The sequence below is a fragment of the Megalobrama amblycephala genome, linkage group LG14 (genome assembly GCF_018812025.1).
Source record: "Megalobrama amblycephala isolate DHTTF-2021 linkage group LG14, ASM1881202v1, whole genome shotgun sequence".
In the NCBI taxonomy this organism is placed as follows: domain Eukaryota; kingdom Metazoa; phylum Chordata; class Actinopteri; order Cypriniformes; family Xenocyprididae; genus Megalobrama; species Megalobrama amblycephala.
The window spans coordinates 15,432,952-15,459,392 of NC_063057.1; the positions used below are offsets into that span (position 1 = coordinate 15,432,952).

The window sequence follows — 26,441 nt, forward strand, 5'->3', positions numbered from 1 at the left end:
TTTGAATATGCCTTGTTGTTTTTAAATTTCATCAGTACCAAAACCCGAAAAACACACAGAAACTAGACTTTAGACGGGGTTCTATTCAAATCACACAAAATTTATTGTTTTTATTAGCCCTTTGGGAGGAGATGATTCTAAGCAGGCAGAGATAGTGCATCATAAAACAGGCACAGAGGATCAACACCCCCCAACACCCCCCAAAATCCCTCTAAACCCCCTCCAAAAAACTCGTCCCTGTTTTTGTGCACAGCCACAATCCTTGACAATTACGTTCTTTCAATTATTATTTTTGTTTTAAACAGGCTTGACTTAATTTCACACTAAATTCAGTCAGATTATTAAAATAAATACATACACTGTAATCACTGGACAATCACAAAAAGTTTCCTATTACTTCTTAAAGCTACAATGGCTGTTTGGGCAAAGTTTATTTCTATTCTTATTTTTTATATAAAGTCTTGCAAGATCTACAAATAGCTGCTTTTTTAATGACAGTAAAAATCCTAAATGGTTCTGTGTTGTAAACCATTGGCAGTTTGTCGACTATATGAGGTCTTAAAAACAATAACGAAATATGTAATACTTTTTTCTTTTGTACTTTACCAAGATCAGAGGTATAAAAAGAAGTCTAAATAAAATGATGGACATATAATGTAAAAAATGGGCTTAATTAAAAAAAAAAACAGCAGAAGATTATTAATTGATTGCCCAAACTGCAGTTGTAGCTTCCCTTTTTTGTTTAAAATTGACAAACATGATCAAACCCAAAAAACAAAGTGCAAATCTATTCTGATGAATACTACAGTGAGACAAAAATGTGTCCTCCCATGAACTATTTTTGGATTCTTTCCTCTCATCTTTATCTTTGATCAAATGCTTTGAATGAGAAATATTTAGGAATTTTTTCTATGCAAACTTTTTGGCCAATTCAAATTTAGTTAATGATTATTTGATTTTATCAACAATTTCCAATGTATTCTTTAAAATTATAATGATAATAATAATCTATAGTTAATTCCAGCACAGAATGAACCATTTCAAGGCAACAGAAAACTTGAACATGGCTAAGTGACCCTCTGGCCCTGAGGCCGTGTTTTGTACATTTCGTTGTGTCTAAACTTTTTCTTTTCATCCAGTGAGTTATTCTAGTGTACATTAGTGTAGTTAAAAAAAAAAAACAATATGAGCTGGTCTTACTCAAGATGGTCTGGTCAAACCTGGAAAAACGTACAGTTCTGTTAGTCTGTGGTGGTCACACTGTCAAGGCCGTTGCGGTTTTGGTTGGTGGGGTTCTCCTGCTCTACTTTGAGAAGCGGGACGACATCTTCATTCTTCGATCCCGCTTCCTCCTCCCGCCGGGCAAATTGTCAGTCTCTGTGGGAGTGGCCCTGTGGGGTGATGCTGAAAACTCGGATTCGTAGGTGCGAGGCGATTTGCAGGCACAGACTCGTGCAGTAACGCACCAGATCCACCAGGGACAGCACCTAAACAGCAGTGATTGATAAGACAGGCTTGTTTAGTTTTGACTCAAATGCTTTTTGCTATGGAAGCTTGTTTCTGCCATGGAATATAAAAAAAAAAATTATCTCACAATTCTGACTTTATTCAAAGACTTTATATATATATATATATATATATATATATATATATATATATATATAGAAAGACGGTGCACTCTTATTTTGAATTGGAGAAAGTGCAACATGCAATATGGTGGAATAAATCCCCCCTTCTAAATGAAAGCCAATCGCCGATTGGTAGAGTCACTGTGTCACTGCAGCTGCCGTTAGAAGCTCTGGTTATACAGAAACAGTCAGACGAACACTTCCTATAGAGACGCACACTTAGGACTGCGCATGCACATTAGCTTGATCCAGCCTGAAAAATGCTGTCTGTGACGTTTCGAGCTCTTTATGAGACAGTTGTCAGATTTCATTGGTGATTTCAAATTTGAAATTTAATCAATCTTGGCGGACAGATTTGGAGAATTTGATGTTTCCCCATTCAAAGAGATAAGAGATGCACTTGCATGCCTGAGAGGCGTTTCAAAGATGTCCGCCGAGTGAAATGACTCGTCTTAAAGGATTAGTCCACTTTCAAATAAAATTTTTTGGATAATTTACTCACCCCTTGTCATCCAAGATGTTCATGTCTTTCTTTCTTCAGTAGAAAAGAAATTAAGGTATTTGATGAAAACATTCCAGGATTATTCTCCTTATAGTGCACTTCAATGGGCACCAAAAGGTTGAAGGTCAAAATTACAGTTTCAGTGCAGCTTCAAAGGGCTTTAAACGATATTTGGATGACATGGGGGTGAGTAAATTATCAGGAAAATTTTATTTGAAAGTGAACTAATCCTTTAAAGGGACTTTGCTTTATCACAATTGCGAGTTTACATCTCGCAATTCTGACTTTCTCAGAATTGTGAGACATAATCTTGCAATTGCATGTTATAAAGTTTGCATTCTGGAAAAAAGCTCACAACACTGACATTTTCTCACGATTTTGAGTTTATATCTCAAAATGTTGAAGGAAAAAAAAGCCAGAATTGTGAGACAAAAAGTTGCAGTTACCATCATTTCTTTTATTCTGTGGGAGAAACAAGCTTCCATAATTTGTTCATAAAATGAATTGGTCATAAACCATTTAGCTTTATAGTATGTTCGAAAAATCTTCAAAAATAAAGTGGAAAAAACACTGAAGCAGTTGAATCGAATTGCCACACTGGAGGTTTGACCCGCTAATGTTTCTGGCTCACCATGGCGATCCAAAGCACGATGTGTTCATCAATGAAGCTGTTGAAATACTGATTTAGGAAGAGGAGTCCAGGACCAATGAAAGCTGAGTCAGGAAGATGAAGCTCACTCTTGGTCATATGGGCCACCTGCAAAAGCAAAGCATATCTAAAAACACCTGATGCATTTTGGATAGGAAATGATGAAGCTCATTTTGACTAGAATTTTCTCATGTAGGCACCAGCTACATGAGAAATACTCACCACCAACTTATTTGAGATCTTGGCAATCACCATGCCAAATGTAAGGACATAAAGGCAAGGATGGTGCTCAAAAAGCTGACTTGAGGACTTTTTAAAGATGATGAAGGCCAGAGTGAGGATGAGGCCAATGTGTAGACCAGGAGACAACACGCTGGTGTCCTAAGGAAGACACGCATTGTTAAAGTACTAAGACCACAATTCTTCACTTTTTTGCTTTGCATTATGTTAAACCTTGCAAATGAGTTATAATATGAAGCATTAAGCTAAAAAAAACATGACTGCAATAGGATTCAGTGCTGTTAAAGAACAGAAACAATGAAGACCTCAATGACCCATGCACTGCTGAAGTGCACTTACTGCGACAGTTGAGCCGTTCTTGCCCACACCACCATTCAGGATGACGTAGAAGTAGTTATAGGTTGAATACAGGAACCCGCCGATGATGCCGAGAATTGGAAAGGTTTGCAAATTCACACCAAGAACAGGCAACTGGTTGAAAGATATGAGAATATATAATATGAGAATAGCTGTTAGTTTGTGTCTCATGTGAGCAGGGGTGCTGGGAAGAGGCAAAGCTAAAGCTCTGAGCATGCTTTACATAGGGAGGTTAGAAAAGACTGATGTGCGTGTTGACTTCATCTGCTGTTTTCTGCTTTTTTGGCAAGATCATGTCTATGGGTGACTGGTAGCCATGGTAGCAGTTTTACCTATATTTACCTTTTCACAGTCTTTTTGTCCTTCGACAGGAGGCAGAAAACAAAAGAACACACTCAGAAAGGGGGACTCTGTCATGATTCACAGTTTTGGAGGATCTGAATTTTTTATTTTTTTTTCCCCCAGTAAATTGTCTACAATATTTAATATATTATAGTCTGTTGAACCCTTTTAAAAGAATGATCTGAAACCATGTGTTAACTACAAGCACTGAGGTTATTATTTTAAATAATAATAAATTAAATGTACATATATTTATTATTATATTAGTATTGTGAATAAATAAATAAAAACTATTCATAATCATGATTTATTACATTTTACTATATTAACCTAAATATTTATTATGATATTAGTGTGAATAAACATGTAAATGAATAAAAACCACTAATAAAAAGATTAATATTATATTTGCCTAAATGTATTATTTTTATTATAATATTAGTATTGTAAGTAAACTTGCAAATAAACAAAAAATAAATAAAAATGTGATTTATATTATATTTACCTAAATTGATATTATTATTATGTTAGTATTGTGCATAAACATATAAATAAACGTAAATTAATAATAACTAATATTTATATTTATATCAATTTAGGTAAATATATTATAAATCTATCTATATAAATATAATAATATAAATATAATACAAGTTATTTATTTACATGTTTTTGTTTATGCACAAAATAATAATAATAATATAATAGATATTTATATTATATACAGCTATGGAAAAAATTAAGAGACCACTTAACATTGATTTCTGAACTTGGAGTGGTCTCTTAATTTTTTCCATAGCTGTATTTTATTTATATTATATATTATACATTTAATATATTAGTATTTTATTATTATTATTTTGTTTTTTGTTTATTGTGAATAATATTGTAAATAATTAAAAATTATTCATAAAAAGATGTGAAATCACGCATGAGGAAAAAGATTTGCAATATATATTGATATATAAATCGATTATTGTACACATATGGTTTGATGCAAAAAAAATTAAGTAATTGATTTGGCTTTAATTAGTAGGCCAGAAACATTATAAGCTCACTTTGATGTTACAGTCAGAAGTTACTTAAATATATCAAATATAATAGCAGTCAATTCACACAAAATGATACTTGTAAGTAAAATTATATTGTTTCAGACTAATATGTAACTCGGCAACAAGTCAAAAATAGACATGGAGTGTCTGTTTTCCATTTGAAACCACGCTGTGACTGGCCACAATGGACTTTTCCAGTGTAGATGGTTTGGGAGTGAATTTATGAACATTATGAGAAAGAAACTTCAGAGGCTCAGTGTGATGCAAAAAGTCTGTTAAAGAATGTGAATGACGTACCCTAGTTTCCCAAAGACTCACTCCTCCGAATGCTGTCATGATATACATGATTACAATAGCAATCTGGACCTCTGTCACGTCAACCCTGCAGAAACCGTTTGATAAAATACAGTTTGAAAAAAAATCACACAGACAGACAGGTTCAATGAATTCAGTGGAATAAGCCGTGAACAGATGCACTCACAATCCGAAGCGGAGTGTTCCAGACACGTACGTCTGCCAGTGTGCGCAGAAAAACATGAACATGCCCACAAAGCCACAAAAAAACATCCAGTTAGGGTAAGCGCCGATCCCACAGGATATACACGTTCCCACAGCAACAAACACTAAGAGAGCAATCCAATTAGAATGCTGTTAATATGTATAGATGTAAATAAATACACAACAAACATCATAAATCTACTGCTAATCAATGAAAGTATTATCCAATATCTATCCTAGAGCCCGGCCGATATTATCGGCCGATATGAGCTAATTGCATTTAAATCGGCATCGGCGTTTATAACGGCCGATGAAACATGAGAAACAGAGTCTCATGCTTCACTCATGTTATGAGTGTTGCATAGTTTGCCCACCAGAGGGAGCTCTGCAACTCCCCAGTTGACAACAGCGCCAGAAATCCACTACAGAAGAAAGTATTGTTGTACTCTTTTGACGGTGAGTCTGTCGTTCGTCATGTGAAATGATTGTAGATTTAGTTCATACACTGTATATAAAAACAGTGTGATAATTCTAGCTAACGGTCCTATCATTATCACTTATAAATATTCTGTAACATCACTTACAGCCGCTAATGCATTGCTATATTAGATTACCCACAAAGCTAATACCATGTTTATCAGTGGAAGAGCGCGAACGTTAATAAGAGGTCAAACTATAACGTTAGCGTTTAACTTATTCTAAATATATCTGCAGTGTTTCCCATTTAACTTATTTTAATTTTATTTTCAATTCATTGACATGGTTTTGTGGAATATTGAATTTGTTTGGTATAGCTCTTTTACTTTAACTTTAGTATTATAATTTATTTACAGTACACACACAGACTGTTAAAACCAGCTTCAACTGGAAGTAAGTAAAACTGTTAAATGTTTAAAACCAGACTGTTTTTTGATCATTAAAAAATATATACTTTTGATGTGCAATTGTTTAGTCATTGAGACTGTAATCTAAGGCTTTTTTTTAACATAATCCCTTCTGGAAAATGGTATACAGCCCACATACATAGAACAGGCAGATATTTTGCTATTGAATGTTGTGTAAGTGTAGTTTATAGGAAATGGGTCTAATATCCAGTTTATTTTCAAAATCAAAATATCGGCTTATAAATCGGCTCTTTTTGAGTTAATATCGGCATCGGCCCCCAAAAATCCATATCGGTCGGGCTCTAATCTATCCACTATTATTACTGTAAACAATAATACATAAAAAATAGACTTTTTCAATGTTTTTAGGATGTTGCTAGGTGTTTGCTTACTAGGTCAATTTAAAATCAGTTTGTTCAAATCACTAACTGTAAGTATAAACGACACTAAAGCTGTCACTGGGGCGGTACCTTTTTTAAAGGTACCCTTTTGTTCCTTTTAGGTACTAATATGTACTTTTAAGGTACTAATATGAACAATTTAGGTAGAAAAGTGTACCTTTCGAAAAGGTACTGCCCCAGTGACAGCTTTTGTACCTTTTTTTCTGAGAGTGAATAGTAATACTGCTGGTTTCCTGAGAAAGCACTACTAAATATTATTTATTATTAAAAGACGAAAGGTTGTCTGGCTGGTTATACCTGTTGAAACAGCGTCACAGCCATGGTCAAAGAGCTCCCCAAGAGCTGAGCTGCTATTGGTCCGTCTGGCCTGCTTTCCATCAATGGCATCCAGTGATTGGTAGATGAAGAGACCTAACGCGCTGAGAATAAAGGCCCAACCTGGAGCCTAAAAAGAGTAGATAGGAAGGAAAAATTAAAGGCTGAGCCAACATTAACTGAACAAATAAGCATATTGAAGACCCAGTTCTTCTTGTTTGACTGGGCTCAAAGCCAATGAGGCATAATCATTTTTCCAAATTATATTAAATGCTCTTTCAAGGAGATTTATTTATTTGCAGTTTCTTACATTCAACCACTCAAGCTTTCAGATCTCTTGTGCCAAGAGAGAAAACAAAACCTAAAACTAAACTTTGACCTCTAACTGTAGATACGGATGGTTTATATTATTTTGTGCGAGACTGAAAACAAAACTTATCAAGGTTAGCAAACATGGACACAAAGGAGCTTTTTTTATCTTATTTCCTTTAATAGATACAGTTATCTCCACTATTTTGCCATAATTTCATTTGCTGAGAGGTGATTTTGGAAAGAAGCATTTCAGCCATATGCATTATTCAAAGGTAACCAAGCAGAGTGAGAATAATCAAATAATGTGAAAGAAAGAAAATGTAGCTACAAATGTGAAATGACTTAAATCCTTAGACGAGACTGGCGTAATTGTCTTCCCTGGATTATTGCCTCCTTTGATTTAATGCTCAGTTTCTTGCTTATCCAGGCCTCTAAAACATTAAGATTAGATTGGAAATATAAGATTTAGCATATTAATATAGGTGTAATATAGTAACAGGTGTAATAATGAGAGTTATAAAACAGTTATTTCCTGTCCTTGATTCTGATTGGTCAATAGCTGTGTTTTATTGACGATAAAGCATGGCTATGACCGCTTCACCCAACGGTTCAGTGTATCACTACACAACACCCTTAGCAACCACTCTTAGCAACGTAAACTGTTTGTTCTCAATTGATATTGTTCATTGAAGCTTACTGTATTATGTAGAAGAGTATTGTGAGAAAAAGATTGACTGAGCGAGTTTATTACCTGCATTTTCCTTCAGGTCAGTCCTATGTTCATAATAAAAAATCTGTTTTAATGTCCGCTGCAATATCTTGTCCTTTTAACAGTTAAGGGGTTTTCCCGTGACTGACAGCTCTAGTCAAAGCATTTGTCAGTTGCGTCTTGTTCCGTGTTCACAACAATTCAGTCTTTTCAATGTAAAAGTCTTCGCTACTGACTGACACACTCATAAAGACAGTCTTTGCTGCCATCTAATGGCGTAATGATGTAACTTCTGTTGCTGTTCAGGTCAGGGACTGTTTTTTCCAGCGGAAGGAAGGCTTTAGTATCAGTTTACTTCATGAAAGTTGCATTGATACATATTTTTTGCTTTAATATTTGAATCGTGTGGTAACCGTTTTATAAAAGCAATAAGGTACTCGAGGCTAGTGCTGTATCGTGAATAAGCCCTTCAGCTGTGACTTATTCACGATACAGCACAGCCTCTCGTACTGTATTGTTATATAAAGACTTGGTTTATTAAAGGCCTGTTTGAGGGTGAAGACTTGGTTTTAGGGATAAGGTTATAATTAGGTTAAGGGTAGGTTTAGGGAAAGGGTTCGGGTTAGGCACTTAGTTGTGATGGAAAGGGTCAGGAGCTAGAGATTGCAATGTGTCAATGAATGTCCTCACAAAGACAGATGCAAGTGTGTGTGTGTAATAGTCCAGTATGGGCAAAAGTCCATGTAGCCTACTGGGTCGATTTCCCAGAGAGTAGATGTAGGCCATCTGGTTTCACTGCGCATTCACAAAACAAAATAAACCCCCTGCATGTTTCAGATCCATCACTTAAGTACTTTTCATTAAAAAAAAAAAAAAAAAAACTCTTGAAGGCCTCTAATGTATTAAATAATTCTCTCTGTTAGGTCTGTTACTGTGGATGTGATTCCTAAATCTATCAGGTGGTTGTTAGGAGAACAGGACACGCAACTCAATATCAGGCCTATGCAGTTACATGATTAATGACATATATTAATTTATATTATATCGATTCTGATACTAAACACAGATACTATTAATTTACATCATACTAAAGTAACTGGAGATGATGCACTGTAAGTAGTTGTCAGATGAAATGTGGGCCTAAATATGTTGATAAAAATATTGATGTGTGTATTATCTGACATCTTAATGCCTTTTGTTTTAAATTACGTAACGCTTACACTACTGTTCGAAAGTTTGGGGTTGGGATGATTTTTTTATTTTTTAAATGTTTTTGAAAGAAGTCTCTTATGCTGACCAAGACTGCAATTTAAAAAAAAAGAGTAAAAACAGTAATATTGTGAAACACTTGTCTGAGTATATTTTAAAATGTGCTGAATTTTCAGCATCTTCAGTGTCTCGTGAGTCGTGATCCTTCAGAAATCATTCTAATATTCTGATTTGGTGCTCATGAGAATTTTTTTTAATATCATCCATGTTAAAAATGGTTGTGTTGCTTAATTTTATGGAAACCATGATACATTATTTTCAGGATTCTTTGACAAATAGAGTTCAAAAGAACAACATTTATTTAAAATACAAATATTTTGAATTAATTATGAATGTTTACTTATAAGTTAACGTTTGAATGCCATGTTTACAAAAATTATAACGTTAATTATTAGGCTTAGAAAAAAAATTAGTTCCAGTCTTCTAATTTGATTCATAATTTAAAAAAAAAAATTTGTGTGATTAAAAACACACTCATAATTGTGCTGTCGTAGTCAATATCAGCACAGTTGATATTACATGTGGCCTTGTGCTAATATTCAGTACAGCAGCTCTTGCTCATGCAGTATTGCTTAATTATATATTTTCAATGTAAGCAATAAGGTACGAGAGGCTGTGCTGTATCGTGAATAAGCCACGGCTGAAGGGCGTTGTTAGGCCTGCAACCCCTTCAGCCGTGACTTATTCACGATACAGCACTAGCCTCGAGTACCTTACTGCTTTTATAAAACGGTTACCACACAATACAAATATTAAAGCCAAAAATATGTATCAATGCAACTTTCATGAAGTAAACTTTCACTAAAAGCCTTCCTTCCGCTGGAAAAAAATAATCCCTGACTGTGAACAGCAACAGAAGTTACATTATTACGCCATTAGATGGCGGCAAAGACTGTCTTTATGAGTGTGTCAGTCAGTAGCGAAGACTTTTACATTGAAAAGACTGAATTGTTGTGAACACGGAACAAGACACAACTGACAAATGCTTTGACTAGAGCTGTCAGTCATGGGAAAACCCCTTAACTGTTAAAAGGACAAGATATTGCAGCGGACATTTAAACAGATTTTTTATTATGAAAATAGGACTGACCTGAAGGAAAATGCTCAATCTGAATGCAGGTAATAAACTCGTTCAATCGATCTCTTTCTCATAATTTTTATAAATAAATAAAGAGTTGCTAAGTGTGTTCTGTAGTGATACACAGAACCGTTGGGTGAAGCGGTCATAGCCGTGTTTTATCGTGAATAAAACACAGCTATTGACCAATCAGAATCAAGGACAGGAACTAACCGTTTTATAAATATTATTATATGATTATGATATTAATTATATTATTATTTTGGACGACTTGACCAATTAGTTTGTCTCTGGGTCAAAGTTCACTCTAAACTCCCTTTATCTGTGTTCTATCTTGGCAACAGGTGGGTTAAAGTTGTGCATTCAGCAGCAATCTCCAGAGCTGCATAGCAATAAACAGAGGAATCTGGACTTTGCCAGTGGACTATAGTCTGTGATTCTGGAAATATGACACAGGGTACTGTGACATGTGGTCAACAACAGTGCAGCCCAGAATCAGATAGACAGGGTCAACAGCTAAAATAGCAAACAGTGATCTGTATGGTCAATAAATCTGATAAAGCAGCTGCTTACAATGCCTTGCAAAGCTACAACGTCAGGAAACACTTTAATTTAAGGTGAGGTAGTAACATGTTGCATGCACTACTTACTATAGTAACAGTAAATGACGCATACTTACAAGTAACTAACCCCAAACCCAACCCTAACCTTTACTCTATAGTAAGTACATGTACTCAGTCCTTATTTGTGTAATTACACTGTAACAACGTCAACTTAAAATAAAGTGTAACTAAACGTGAATCGATAAACCAGTATGCTTCAACAGACAGTGACCAAAACTGCACAACCATGAAGCCACAAAATGTCACTTGTGTATTTATAGTCTTTGTTCAGCACCACCGAAAGCAATGCAGTCCTAAATTTGAGTGTTTATTTTTAAAACTGACGTGGCAGGGCATTTAAATAGAATGAAACACGTAACGCTGTCACTCAAAGTTTCGCTCGCGTCCGAACTCACCTCCTCCGTGGCCGTGGGACTGTAGTACACGAGAATGACCGTCGTTAATATGTTAATGATGAGTCCAGTGATGGTCAGCGTGTTCGGCGCAACCCACGTCGGGATCTGCTGGACCAGCCAGTTCCAGTATATCTGGCAGGGCGGCTCGAAGAGAGAGCGACCGGCCGCGCTGTACTTGTGTTCCTCCAGGCGCTTGAGCTGGACCGCGGACAGCGGCCCCGGACACGCGCACTGAGGCATTATGATCGCTCTTTTGGCAGGGTCAGTGCAATGTTTTGGTCCTAATCCCCAGGTGTCCACTTAGAAGACGACATTAGCTTGCGGTGGTTACGTGTGAAGAGTCATTTTGATGAGCGGAACCGACAGCCTCCTCCGTTCCTAATAGTTGACAACAGATAAACGTAGAGGCGCAGGAAACTGCCGTCCGGAAGAGGACACAGCCGGGAAATTTGAACGGCTGCGGTACTGCGTCTGACCACCAGGGGCGCAGATGTTGATGTTCTGGTTTACATTTAATCTGGTTTAAATTGATTAAAATAGTTTTCTCTTATTGAAATGCAGCTGAAGTAAAATAAAGGGTAAATATTAGATTAAAAATTTCAACTTATTTAAATTAGATGCAAAGGCAACATTTCTGATTTTGGTTTAAGTTGGTTTCCCCCTGAAATCAATTTTTTTTTATTTTTTTTTTTATTATGAAAATGTTAACCTTAATGTTATGAATAAGCTGGTGCGTTCCAAAACAATGACAAAATTCGCATTTAGGAGATATAAGCATTCAAATCTTACATTCCGCTAAAACGGATCGCGGATTTTCATGACATCACATCGCACTTCAGCTTCACATCTAATCTTCGGTCCAATCAAATGCTCCCTAGAATCTGAAGTCCCGCCTCCTCCTACACTCTTACAAATACTTTAAAGATATTTGTTTTCTATTTAGCTGTAATTAAAAAAAAAACTAATAAAAATGACAGTAGAAATCACTAAAATTAAAACTGAAAATATAAAAATAAAAGCTAATTTAAAATATTAATAACTAAATATTACTGAAATAACATTGATTTTTGGAGGTGAGCAGGTATTGACTGAAACCTGTCATACCCGCCCTCATATTTCTAGAATGGTGAAAATCATGGAGGCGATCTGACCCAAATTAAGGCCTGAGCCCTGCCAAAATAAGTCAAAACAGAAAAGTTGAAGAGGATTTTTTGTAGTAATTTAATTATATGGGTTTCAAGGGGGTAACCACAAAATTTTGATTACAGTCATTGTGCGTATTTTTACAAATAGATGTTCATGAACATGTAAAAATTGTTTTGGTAACCATAGTAACAATACATTGCTTGAGCACTTATCGAACAGAATGTTGGCAAATCATAAATACTGTCCTTATTTGTGACTGTGTTATAGATGTTTATGATGTTATGTTTATTATGCACTATTTTATGCCTTTTTGTAGATGTGTCTTTGCTCTGAAAATTCCAAAAGAATAAAGTTGTACTTTAAATACCCAAATGATGCATTTAATTAACCGAAAAAATGAAATGTGGAATGTTGGCCATTACAATTTAGCGTCAAATATTTGTAAACAACTAGACTTGAATTTCCAAATGGTTTCCTAAAGGTTACAAAAGAAATGGGATATTTTTTTTTATTATTATTTAGAAATGATTTAAACCCCTATATAGATAGAGACGGAGAAGCAATATAGATTGATAAATAAAACATCCAAAGAACCTCTAGCAAGAGAAACAAACAAGCCACCCCCCCCCCCCCCCCCAAAAAAAGGGGCTATATTGCAATCTGCAGAAAAAATAAAATACTTTCTAAAACAAGAAATAAACACGTTTTTCATATAGAGACATTTATTCAACTGTCATGCTAAAATGAACATTGGCATGTACTATCAAGAAACAAACATGTCTCTCTCACCCTGTCTGATCTGCCAGTTGCATAGTACTGATATTGCTAATCTAAGTGTATTTCAGTAGATTCATTAGAGAATGATGGAAAGGGGCTGGAAAACTCAGGGGTAAAATCAAACAGGCAGAAAAAAGAAAGGAAAAGAAAGACAGAAACTGCAAAACCCAGACCCAGAAAAACATAAATGAACCGCATCACCATACTGTATAACTGATTGCTCTGTCTTTCGCAATAAAATGTGTATCTGTGATATATTTTGAAGCTACAATCCAGTTCACTAAAGGCATGCATCTGTGTTTCAGTGGCACTTCTTAAAACACAGCTTTACACGATTGCACAGTGACAGACACAGACGTTTCTAACTATAGATCCATGTCTGAACAAAGCATACCATGCCAAAGACACATCTGCCATTATTTGTAGTAGTGACAGGGATATCTGGGTAATCATTGGGTGAATCAGCCTTCAGTTGGTTCCTTTCTTCTCTGATTCTGACTTCTCAGATTCGTTCATGTACTTATCAATGAGGTGTAAGGGAACGCCGCGCTTCATCAGCTCAAAGAACGTAAAACCTCCTGAAAGAGGGGAAGGATAGACAGAGTCAGAGAAATGACATTGAAAACAATGAAACTACGAGATACATATTTGTTCTTCGCAGCGGCCACAAAAGTATTTGGACACATAAGCCATGCTTTAAAATGTCTGAAAGTCTTTGTATTATATAAAATATCAAACCTAGCGCCATTTATTTAATAAAAAATAAAAATAAAAAAAAGACAGCCCAAACACACTTCTTAATGTTTCATAAAAAATACGTTTGTAAGGTTTCAAATTAGAGATGAATTGTTCAAAATGTGGACACTTGTTCGCCAAGACACCCGTGTGAATTTGATTTCTACCAGAAATCATCTTGACACAAAAAATGCTCAGAAAAGCCTGAACATAATTGTTTGCAGGCACACTTTTTAAAAGTACTTGGAAACAATACACTTTAAAAGAATATACTTCAATGTAATGTTTTCTGAAACTGCATGTTAGTTGCAATTAAATGAAAATGCACTTTAGAGTGTTTTTTGAGCCACTTAAATACATAAGTACATCTTTATATGTAGTTTTATACTTTTATTGTCTTTGTGGTTAAAGTGTTCTTCAGAATATACTGACAAGCATTTATACTAAACTTAAATATACTTTATATGTCTTATATATGTCTTTTGTCTAAATATATTTGTAATTACACATTTGTAACAATAAAATTGCAATTCATTACATTTAAAACATTAACTTTTGAATGTAATATCAAATAACACACTACAGTTAAAATTATAACCAATACATGTGCTTTAGTAGTCATATCAAAATAAGTATACTTCTTTAAAGAAGACATAAGATTAGGCTGTTGTCAGACTCCTTTTGAATGCAAAAATCTCACTGGATTATTACAAATAATGGCAAAATGAATGTTTGGAAATGCGAACTGATATTTCCCACCGACACACTACAGCAAAAGATATAAATAACTAGTTTTAAACCTTTTTTTTTTTTTTTTTTTTTTTTTTTACATGTCTAAGACTTTTGCACAGCACTGTGTAAGTGCATGCTTTTTTTCCGTAAGGGTCGGTTTTGATATTTGGTAATGCAATGACATTCAGCAATTTTTAAGTGTGACTTAAGTGTCCAAAAACCTTTTGGGGCCACTGTGTACAGAGAGAAGAAGAAGAGACGGACAAAAAGAGAAGGAAAAGCAGTAAAATCAGGACAGGAATTTGTCAGTGTTCGGCAGGTGCAACACAAATGTTGAGGCAGTGAGTACAATCATATCTCTGCAAGCTTTTGCAGCTATTCAGGCGCTCAGTCATAACACATTTCATGATTGCTTATCTTTGCTTGCTGTAGCATGTTGAGCTGCATGGTTGGTTGAATGCGCTCTAAATGAAGCTGCATTATGCAGTATGACCACCGTTATAAACTTACAAAGAATCAAGTTTTACTTTGGGCAGGGATGCTAGTATTGACTTTGTTTTGAATCTGAGAGAAAAAGAAATGGGAAACATCCCATTTTGTGGCAATTCTAGTGTCTAAAAATTGCTAGGATTTTACACTATGCTAAGTTTACACTATGGTTTGATGTAATGAGTAAAGTAAATGTTACTTGTTACATTTATTTTGTCAAGTAATTAATTCACATTACTTTTTTATTCATACATGTACTGTTGAAATCCATTCTCTTAGCCACGTTGGGAGAAATAGGGATAAAAGGTGCACATGTATGGTAAGTGTTGTGTAAGCATGATGGATATTGGTCTAAGGAGTGTGTCATGCTTCACTGACATGCAGATTTAAGTTTTATACTTCAAAATAGTGCTGGTAAATGAAATTATGCCACTTTAAAAAAGTCGTTTTGTGGTATAACCTATATGTCATTGCATGCAAACTATGTTGGGGGGGGGGGACAAACACTTAAAGTAGAACATCATAAAGTAGCATTTCCAGTGGCTGCAAGCCAAGCATTGCCCTTCCATTCTGCAGGAGAAAGAGTCTCAGTTAGATGCTGTTGAGAAAAAGTAATTTAACATGTTTTCATAATTAGTTACTTTTTTTTTATATAATGATTAGCACAAAATTCTACGTTTTAAAAGTAACATTCCCCAACACTGACTGACTCTGTCGAAAGCATGCACAGTATAAATTCTGTAGAAGTTTTCCTGGTCACCATGATTTTAAGTAAGACTCATAAATAACATAATTTGTTGATCCTGGAACAACATTCCTGTCCGAAAATGTAGTTCTAATCCTATCCCTACCCCTAAACCTAACCCTACCAAAAACGTATCCCTAAAATCAGAGGGAAATGATCGATGTAAAAACAGCTAACCCTGGTTGTAAGACTAAACTTGACATAAACTGTAAACTTGTCCCTCAAATCTGATTGGAATGTTGTCCCAGGATGAACGAAGATGTTGATCCAGGGACAGGTTGTACTTGGTGAAATCACATTCACCCAGTTTTCCTATAAAACCTTAAACTGGTTCTTGGAGTTCTTGTAGAATCCTGTAAAACATTCTTGATTCAGGAATATAATTCTCAAATTCTAGAGCATTACACACCAGCAAAGAGCAAAAGCAGGATTATTGGCAACCAAGGGATGCAGAATGAATGAAAAATAAGCTTCATATGCCCGAAACCATATGAAAGCTTACCTTGAATGAGAACAACACAGTAACTATTCCTGAGTGATGACTGGGGGAGAAAAGAAAATACGGATTAAACCCAAAGTTTACATGAGGGAGTTATTATGTGCCTCAGGGTACATCACTGACTTAGTCATTACAGATTTAACATGAAGGAGTTAAAGGACATAACACAGTCTACCAAGAGGGAAACACAGCAATATGGCAAGGTATGACAGAGTATGAAAACATATATTTTTGTTATATTATACTATATACAATATATGTTATATATTGTATATGTATGGATATTTGATTTTTATAATAATATAATTAAAGGATCTAAATATTAAAAGTTGATTCAGCTCAAAATAGCTTCAAATGTGAATGTACTAATGCTGGTAAAGTAATAATTACGTTGTTTAACACCATTATTTATGTATGTAATGAATTATTTTAAAAATGGCATTAACACATTTTATTTGACATAACTGATTGAGAGAGTTTTTTATAGATAAATTTTTTGAGAGGTAATTTATTTATTAAATCAAACCCTGATGGGATGTTTAACAACATCAAGTCATATTCAGCTTTTGTATGGAAACATTTTATTCTCTTTAAAGCTCGAAAATAACTAAATGCATTAATGTGCTAAGCGCATATAACACCTGTGCTTAATTGTGATTAAATATTTTAATTGATTGCAAGCTGTACTAATAATATTTGTTAATTTTATAAATTAATTCAGGTTTTAATACTGTATAAATGCTCTATTGTTGTTCTTGGATATTACAAAAAAAAGTGCCTTAGCATAATAAAGGCTACTATTGTAAACAAGCGTAGAATACAAACAAATAGAATAAATATAAATGAATGGAATGGTGAAGAGAGCATATGGCTTCTACTCTGTACTTACCCTTGAAATCCACAGAAGACATTGAGACATTGTTCATATTACCAGTTTAAAAGACAAAAACAGAATTGTAACAATGGTGGACCAAAGTGTTGTAATCTTGTGGGTTGGTTAGGTGTAAAAATAGTGTGTGGGTTGGTAAGGAAATGAAGTTATATTGAGGTGCTCTTGAAGGCAAATGAACCCTTGTCAGGCTCCTCATTTAGTCTTTTGTTTAAGCTCTGCTGGTTACCTCAATGAAAATGACTGAGTTTTGAAAGCACATACAGGATAGTGGAATCAAACAGGGTTCTATGCAACAGTTAAGGCCCTGATATACTCTTTTTTCGTTCTTCGCTTAGGGCTAAAAAGAAGTTTGAAATACCTTTGCAGCGATTCAATTAGTGAACATTTTGACGGCACAAGGTATGGAAGTGGCATTTAGATGAGTATATAAATGTGCTGCGTACTTTCCTCGCAATAACAAAATAAACACACAACAAAAAATGAAAGCGGAAGAAAACAGTAGTTAAGAAAGCATCTGATCATAGAGCTCTGCAATTCGGCACTCTAATCTTCAAGTTTATTTATATAACACTTAATACTGCTTTAAACTAAGCAAGCAGCTTTTTATAGTATTAAACTTGAAAAACAGTGTATTGCTTTCAATTAGACGTACAATTTCAATTTCTTCTCTAAAGCCCGGAACACACCAAGCCGACAGTCGGCCGTCGGGCAGTTTTTGTTCGTCGGCCGACTAAGTTTTCTCAGTTTGCTGACGTTGGTCCTCGTCAGCTTTTTTTTGGGCCGATTCAAACATGTCGGAGCTCGTCAGTCAGTCGGGCCATCTGATCATTCTGATTGGCTGTTCAGCTACTGCCACCTGCTGGTACGGAAAGGCATTTCTTCTTATACATGCGCAGAACTGACATGCTACTTAAGGCTGATTTATACTTGTGCGTCGGACCTACGGCGGAGCCTCTGCGCCGTAGGCTATGCGTCTGTTTTCATTTATACTTCTGCGTCGTTGTCCGCGTCAACGTGCATGCAGACCACTAGGAGGCAGTGTCCATGGTCATGTTTAGTATCAAAACAAAAGCCGAAGAAGAAGCAGCTCGTCATGTACGTTGTCAGAGAAGCTAACAAACAGAAACGGCAGAGAAGCGGCAAATGACTTTTGTTGCAGTTTGGCTTCATATGTCCTCTGAAACAGAGTGTTTTTTCATTCATATGGAACTTGAAAGTGCTCGCTCTTCTCCGAGTGCTCCGCGCCAGTTTTTTGACCCGAGGGAGTGGTTCTAGCAGACCAATCACAGCGATTGCGGTCCGCGTAGAATTGACGCGTTGTTACATTTTTGAAGAGGTGCGCGTCAGGCTACGTCGTAGGCTATGCATGCTACGCACAGCCTATGCCGTTTCTACGGCGTACACTCAACGCAGAAGTATAAATCAGCTTTTAGCCGTCGAGCGTCGGTTTGTTGTGTCAGGGCAACTTTGGACCCAGATGCTGCCGACGTGAGCCAACCCCACAGTCTGCTTTTCACTAGTTCCTCAGCATCAGCTTGGTGTGTTCTGGGCTTAAAGCAGCTCTCTGGTGTGTTCGTGTTTTTACTCGCGGACATCTGACCTCGATGGACTGAACAGAAAAAATGAACCAGAGAAGATTTCAAAGATGTCAAAGAAGGCGGAGCCCCAGAGCGACATCTACCTACGTATTACGTAATCGCCACGGACCAGTGGTAGTTTGAAGGTGTTTACCAACCAGAGTGAACTTTTCCAGAAAGTTTGCTTTGGCAAACGCCTGAAACAAACTCCAAAAAAAGTTCATTTTGTTCTGATTTTGCTCAAAATGACCAGTTCGTTCTTTGATATCGCTTGAAGTATATTGGGGCCTTAACATTCCTCTTCAATAAAATTCAGGTGTAATATTCCATATTGAGTCACTTCATGACTGTATATCCCTTAAAGGAGTGTTCTTAAGATGCCTTATCCATATCTGAGGTAATGGATTATCATATTAATGCACAGACTAACCTTTGACCTCTAGTTTGCAGTCCACCTGAGCCTCTCCAAGGTCATTGACAGCCTTGCAGGTGTAAACACCTCCATCAAACGGGCTGGGCTTGCGGATCTCAAGCGTACACACGCCCTGGTTGCTGAACATGCGGTAACGTGGGTCGTCTATGATGGTAATCTTGTTTTTCATCCAGATCACCTTAGGCTGAGAGCAGTAATGGAGTATAGTATGAATACACAGTAAACAACAGATAACATCACTGGTGAAGAGGAACCAAATCAGCATCAATCCATCAAACACATGGATTGTCAATGGAGTGAAAACTGCTTAACTGTCTTCTCACATGTGTTAGTTACAGTAGAGTATTGAGTTATTGACAGTAAGACAATATGATCCAGTGAGTCTGTGCTCAAAGATTATAACTAGCAGGTGCTGTTAAGCCCATTGGGACGCTCACAGGTCAGGCCACAAAGAACTAACTACAGGTGTAAAGCCATGAGCACATGGTTGGTGCCCAGCAAAATCACCCACAACCTTGTGTGGGTGAAGGGCCAATAAGTTTTCATAGGATCATTGGAATTCATGTATTACTTCTTCAATGCATCCTATTTTCTTTACTTCAGGTCATTTAGCAAGGATTGAATTTCTTTTCTGTTTACACCTGGTATTAGCATCAGTTTAAGTTGACAGCACTAAATATAGATTTAAACAAATGTGTGGTGATCAGATTACTCAAATTATATTCAGAGGCTGTTAGAAACTCATGTGACCACGTTGCATTTGTTGTATAAATGATGATACTATAAATCCTGATGTGTCAGTGAAAGTTATTTATAATAATATTCCACAAAACAATTTTTTTTGGTGCTTTATTAAATGCAGTGATACATAGTAAGAGATTTCAGGTGTAAACAGTGACTTGTGATCTAAATTGAAGTGTGCTTGAAAAATGGACTTACCTGTCTCAGGTGACAGAAAAAAAATAATATGGCAAAATAACACTTTTTAAAAGAATAGTTCACCCAAAAATCATTCTGACATCATTTTGTCATCTGTCAACCTCAAGTTGCTCCAAACCTGTATTAATTTCTTTCTTCTCAAGAATGTCAGTAACCAAACAGATCTCGCACCCCATTTACTATCATAGTAGGAAAAATAAATACTATGGTATTCAATGGGGGGTGAGATCTGTGTGGTTACTGACATCCTTCCAATTATCTTCCTTTGTGTTCAGCAGAACAAAGAAACTCATACATGTTGAGGACCACTTGAGGGTGAGTAAATGATGACAGAATTTTCATTTTTGGGTGAACTATCCCTTTAAGGTGATATTTTTTCCCAGTCATCTCAATGGCAAAAAGTGTCCCAATTTATCTGAATTTACCCTACCTTTCTAGTATTGTGTCCTGCCAGTCACCTACCCTAGGGTTGGCACGCACACTGCAGTTCAGGGTGGCGTTGTACCCAGCTATGGCGAAGGTGTTGATAAGCGGCTGAGTGAAAGTGGGCGGTTCGGTGAAGTCGCGGTCGTTATACTCTGGGTTCTTCAGTTGCAGGCCTGATTGAGAGTGAGAGTGAGAGGGAGAGCGAGAGGAAGAGGAGGAGGAGGAGGAGTGAGAGGGGAAGGGAGAATGGGACTTTGCATGATACAAGCCGAGAGCTGTATCATGGGGGAATTTCCCTTATGTGATGAGGAAGAGACAACATTTATCATCAGCATTGGCAAAGCGTGACGCACACAGTCTGTTAAAGATGAAATCTGCACTTGGGAACACACATGGTTACTGTCGTCACAGTAATTTGTGGCTAATAAACAAATCTTTGTGTTTGTAGTATATAGCGAGTGTATATGGAGATGTATCAGGGAGAATCATCAAATTGTGAAGCTACTATAAAGTGCAGAACATACCTTTAACATTCCAGGAAAGCCTTTAAAGTTCCTTTGTGTCAAAACTCAGACTTTACAGCAGGGAAGTGCAATCCTGCTCAAACACCAAACCTTGATTAACAGGTTCAGGTTCATGTGCTAAACTCTGCAGGCAAGTGTCCCAATTTGCATATTATCCATTCTAACACAACATAAGATTAGAATTAGTGTGTCCTTATATGAGTGTTATTTATATGCTATTATAGTTATTAATATTTTGCATTAGCTTTTATCTTTATATTTTCAGTTTCCTTTTTAATTTTAGCCTTGTAATATCAAGATATGTTCTCATACTAGCACACTGTAAATACTCAAATTATGTACTTTCCCAAATTGGGACACAGACTTCATCTCCAAGAGCAAGACTGAACGACCCTCCTTTACACCATGTTCAGGGACGTGCATTTCAATTAAAATCCTGACTAAATATATAAAGGCAGACCAAGTAGGATGTTGATTAGTAAATTAGTGTTAATTAGGACATCAGCCCTCAGGTACCAAGGCTGTAAATTCCCCTGTGATTTCTTAGATTATTAAAAAACATCACGCAAGTCCACATCAGCCAGGCCTAAATTACTACTATAAAGAAAATTTGTTAGGCTTAAGAATTTTGATTAAAACTGCTGCAAGCGATTTAACGACACCAAACAGTTTTATTTTATTTTATTGTTTGTTTTGTTTATTTTAGCTTATTTGACATGACATGACATGTGTTCCCTGTTACTCAAACACATGACCTTGACATTGTGAACACCATGCTTTATCAGCTACAGGAATACTCAAACAGTTACTTAAACACTTCCACTAGTAGTCCCACCCCAAATTCCCACCATTGGTTGAGGTTGGAAGTTTTTTGATTGGCTAAAAATGCACAGATACTGTTTTGCTGTTTATGGGGTTGTCATAGCTTAAAAAGGTCATATTTTGCCCCGTCTTGATTTTGTTTTTCGGGTCTACTAGAATAGGTTTTTATGCTTGAATGTTCAAAAAATACATTATTTTTATTTCCCGTATTTTACAGTGTTGCAGCATCTCGGGTCCCAGTCTGTCAGTAACACTGTTTAGTTCCGGTCTCTATGAGGCCCCTCCTTCTGAAAAGCACAGTGTGTTCTGATTGGTCGGCTGGACAAGTGTGCTATTGATCAACCACTTTGAGCGTGTTTTGGAAAAGTCATGCCCCCTTACCATAACCACGAGTTTAAACACTCCTAACACAACTCAACCAGGCCTCGCTCCATTTTTTGAATATGCCTTGGGTGGGAGTTACTTAAAGGTGCCCTAGAACTTTTTTTTAAAAGATGTAATATAAGTCTAAGGTGTCCCCTGAATGTGTCTGTGAAGTTTCAGCTCAAAATACCCCATAGATTTTTTTTAAATTCATTTTTCATATTCATTTTGGGGCATAATTAGAAATGAGCCGATTCAGGGTGTGTGGCCCTTTAAATCTCGTGCTCCACGCCCCAAGAGCTCGCGCTTGCCTTAAACAACATAAAAAAAGTTCACACAGCTAATATAACCCTCAAAATGGATCTTTACAAAGTGTTCGTCATGCAGCATGTCTAATTGCGGAAGTACAGTGTTTAATTTGATGTTTACATTGATTCTGAATGAGTTTGAGGCTGTGCTCCGTGGCTAACGGCTAATGCTACACTGTTGGAGAGATTTATAAAGAATGAAGTTGTGTTTATGAATTATACAGACTGCAAGTGTTTAAAAATGAAAATAGCGACGGCTCTTGTCTCCGTGAATACAGTAAGAAACGATGGTAACTTTAACCACATTTAACAGTACATTAGCAACATGCTAACGAAACATTTAGAAAGACAATTTACAAATATCACTAAAAATATCATGTTATCATGAATCATGTCAGTTATTATTGCTCCATCTGCCATTTTTTGCTATTGTCCTTGCTTGCTTACCTAGTCTGTTGATTCACCTGTGCAGATCCAGACGTTCTGCCCTTGTCTAATGCCTTTCATAATGTTGGGAACATGGGCTGGCATATGCAAATATTGGGGGCGTACACCCCGACTGTTACGTAACAGTCTGTGTTATGTTGAGATTCGCCTGTTCTTCTGAGGTCTTTTAAACAAATGAGATTTATATAAGAAGGAGGAAACAATGGAGTTTGAGACTCACTGTATGTCATTTCCATGTACTGAACTCTTGTTATTTAACTATGCTGAGGTAAATTCAATTTTTGAATCTAGGGCACCTTTAAATATCGTGGATATTATTGGAATAACGTCACGTTTCCAGAAGAAAACTCAATCAAGGCATTTCAGGGAGTTCAGAAACAGTGCTTACTGTTATAGAGAATAACTCCCTTTGGAGTGGACTTTGTGCTTTGTAACTTTGCAGATCTTTTTCATGCCCAAACAGCAGCATTACACATTAAAGAATGTTGAAAATTCTAAAAAAGCATAATGGGTCCTCTTTAATTCTTTTTATAAGTGGTATTCAGATTGAAAAAAATCACTTACTGCAGCTTTAAAAAGTATTTACACAAGCAGTTAATTTACAAATGAGAAGAACGGAGCAGAGCCTTACCTTCCTTCACGATCAGAGCACTGTCTTTAGTGGCAGTGGCATTTTCACTTAAGCCCACCATGTTCTCAGAGTAGATTCTGAAGAAATACTCGTTACCCACCACCAGATCTGAGATTGTGATGCAGGTACGATGGTAGTGCTCCACACATGTGTACCACTCCTGTGCCACACACATACATGCCGATCAGACTTTTTGGACTCTACACTTAAAATATTACAGATATTTTTTTAAACAAAACAAAATGTGTATGTACTATATATTTGTATATAAATCATATAATAAAGAAAAAAACATTTTACTTATCCCAGGAATTATAAAAAATCTGTGAAATCTGTGTGAAATATTAGTATCATAGAAGTACAACCAAAGTTTTCTTCAGACCATTGTCTTTTTATCAGCTTTCTGGATGGTGTAGCCTATTATGGGTGCATTGCCGTTGTCCTTGGGTGGGTTCCAGTCCAGTGCTACATTAGTCCCCCAGACCTCATCGATCTTTACAGCCTGTGGTGGGCCTGGAAGATCTGAAGAAAATGTTCAACAGCACTTCAGTGGAGAACTTCATACAGTGGATATAAAAAGTCTACACACCCCTGCTGGTTGTGATGTAAAAAATGAAACGAGGTTAAATCATAGAACTTTTGCAGCTTTAATGTAAAAATTACAACCCATGCAATGCCACTGAAATCCAAAGATATATATATATTTCTTAACTAACCGACTATCTGGATGTCCAACATGGCCGTGTCAATATGATTCTCCACTTGTACGCTCAGTTCATATTTCCCAGAATGTTTGCGCTCAGCTTTGCGGATGAACATGATGCTGTCACATTCTGAATTACGAATGCTGATGGTTTGTTCAATCGGCTGACCCTCTTTCAACCAGGTGACTTTTGGTCTTGGTTTACCCTAAAAGATAAAAAAAGGTTTTGACATTTTCAGGGAAAAATTTGATAAGCTTGGGGTTTATCATCATGATCTGTTGGCTCACCACAAATGGCACGACGAGGTTAACGACTTCGCCGACCTTTCGAATGTACGTCTGCTTCAAGTGTCGAGGTATGCGAATCTTAGGAGGCTCTGTGAGATATGTGTTATTAGTTTACATGAACTAATGCATTTCAGATAGCAAAATGAAAGTGGCGGTAGGCCCTCACCGATGACCTCTTTCACCAGTATGGAGTGTTGGGTGGTGCGTGGTGCACTGGCTCCAGCAGCATTTATGGCCTTGACACGCACTAAGATCTTGCCCTCGACTGGCAGACCAGTTATAGTGTACCTCGTTTTTTCTGTCAGCTCTTTATTAGCAATTATCCATTCGTCAGCTGTAAAAAAAGAACAAAACCGCATGAACAACACCCACCAGTTGTGAACCACTTCTTCAAAACATATATGTTTTTAGTCTTACTTCCTTCAATGCAGTATTCAACTTGGTACCCATCAAGTCCTGCGGCACCGATCGTGTCTGGTGGTCTCCACTTCATGGTCACTGTGGTATCTGTGACGTCATCCACCACCAGCATTGTGGGTTCACTGGTCACAGCTAGTGGGAGTTAATCAAGGTAGTAATTAGTGTTGCTGAACATTTTCAGCCAATATTTTTGGATAATTTGTGAACTAACCCTTTAAATACACAGGGGACGATTAACTGAAACAGAACAGGTATTAACTAATTAAGAACCATTGAAACTAACTCGCAAATCAGGCAGGCAAATCTTATTTTTAGGGAACACAAAAAATATTTTTTGATTAATTTGGATAACTATTCCTTTATTCCATAAAATGATGGCCACACATGTGTACTTCCACACACAAACACATGTGAGAGAGGATCACCCTGGTATGTCATGAATTTCACAAGGGTTCTCATTTGTCTGGACTCTTCTATTCTCGCACAACTCGTGTTTAAGTTATGACTGAAGTAGAGACAGTATCTGATCTCATAACATAATAATCCGCAGATGATTTGGCAGCCATTATAAAGTCATACTCAGTATCTTCTAAATCTCAGGCCTCTCCTGTGGAGGTCACAGACTGAATGTTTTGGATACTGGTGTGAGCACAGCAACACCTGTCGCACAGGAGCCCAAAAGGGAACAGACAAGCTCTGGCGTCTCTGCGGTGCTTTTTGTCTCGCTTAATGGCATTTGCTTAAATGATCATACTGCGTATTATGTTGCATAATAGAGATGGCGCTCATGACATAACTGATTCGAAGAGACACAAAATCCCATTAATAATACAGATGAGCCACTTGTGTACTCACCCAGAGGAATGAAAGGCTTGGAGGGTTCACTGGGTTTGGAGGCACCGATAGCGTTAACTGCAAAGATGCGCACCTCGTACGGCACACCTTCAATCATTTTTTTGGGCTCGAAGGTGGTCTCCTTGCAAAGGTCAAAGTTCAGCCTCATCCATCGAGAGCTCTGTTTCTTCTTTCGCTCAATGAAGTATCCTATGATATATCAAATATAATCATTACATTATTTTTTACATTTCCAACTTTCTTTAGTCTGTAAAGTATGCAAAGTTAAAAAGCACAATGTCCACTCCAAAAGAAGTTATTCTCTATATCAGTAAGCACTGTTTCTGATCTCCCTGAAATGCTTCAGTTGTAGTCTTGAGTTTTCTTCCGGGACGTACGTCTCAATATTACAATAATAGCTGCAAATTTTAAATAATTCCCAATTCCCACTCAAGGC

General features: G+C 36.6%; 2 protein-coding genes across 19 annotated transcripts in view; both read right to left on the reverse strand.

Annotated features, from left to right (window-relative positions):
- Nucleotides 1-79: 79 nt before the first annotated feature.
- Nucleotides 80-11,681, reverse strand: chpt1 (choline phosphotransferase 1). The gene is made up of 8 exons (XM_048156132.1): nt 11,255-11,681; nt 6,851-6,998; nt 5,252-5,393; nt 5,068-5,152; nt 3,359-3,490; nt 3,002-3,160; nt 2,762-2,887; nt 80-1,487 (listed from the first exon to the last, which is right to left on the reverse strand). The coding sequence occupies exons 1-8, from the start codon at nt 11,492-11,494 to the stop codon at nt 1,371-1,373; spliced, it is 1,149 nt and encodes a 382-aa protein (XP_048012089.1). The 5' UTR covers nt 11,495-11,681; the 3' UTR covers nt 80-1,370.
- A 1,423-nt stretch (nt 11,682-13,104) lies between these two features.
- The window catches only part of mybpc1 (myosin binding protein C1), a 40,591-nt gene continuing 27,254 nt past the window's right edge, over nt 13,105-26,441 (reverse strand). For 16 of the 18 annotated variants that reach the window (XM_048156121.1, XM_048156114.1, XM_048156112.1 and 13 more), the window contains 10 exons: nt 26,006-26,194; nt 25,148-25,282; nt 24,897-25,064; nt 24,731-24,819; nt 24,456-24,648; nt 24,122-24,261; nt 23,740-23,899; nt 20,681-20,817; nt 19,277-19,463; nt 13,105-13,755 (listed from right to left, as the gene is read on the reverse strand). In XM_048156121.1, the coding sequence (XP_048012078.1) occupies nt 13,646-13,755; nt 19,277-19,463; nt 20,681-20,817; nt 23,740-23,899; nt 24,122-24,261; nt 24,456-24,648; nt 24,731-24,819; nt 24,897-25,064; nt 25,148-25,282; nt 26,006-26,194 (1,508 nt within the window). In that variant the 3' untranslated portion in view covers nt 13,105-13,645. Of the gene's footprint in view, nt 13,756-16,380; nt 16,421-19,276; nt 19,464-20,648; nt 20,818-23,739; nt 23,900-24,121; nt 24,262-24,455; nt 24,649-24,730; nt 24,820-24,896; nt 25,065-25,147; nt 25,283-26,005; nt 26,195-26,441 lie in introns of those variants that run through there. The other 2 variants (XM_048156122.1, XM_048156124.1) reach the window with 2 other exon arrangements.

What these genes read in the sequence shown, in the direction of transcription:
- chpt1 (XM_048156132.1), bottom strand. Translation starts at nt 11,494, where the DNA reads ATGCCTCAGTGCGCGTGTCCGGGGCCGCTGTCCGCGGTCCAGCTCAAG. An exon ending in GTCCCACGGCCACGGAGGAG is followed by an intron (nt 6,999 to 11,254) that starts GTGAGTTCGGAC and finishes TACTCTTTTTAG; the next exon opens with GCTCCAGGTTGGGCCTTTAT. An exon ending in AGAACGGCTCAACTGTCGCA is followed by an intron (nt 3,161 to 3,358) that starts GTAAGTGCACTT and finishes TGTCTTCCTTAG; the next exon opens with GACACCAGCGTGTTGTCTCC.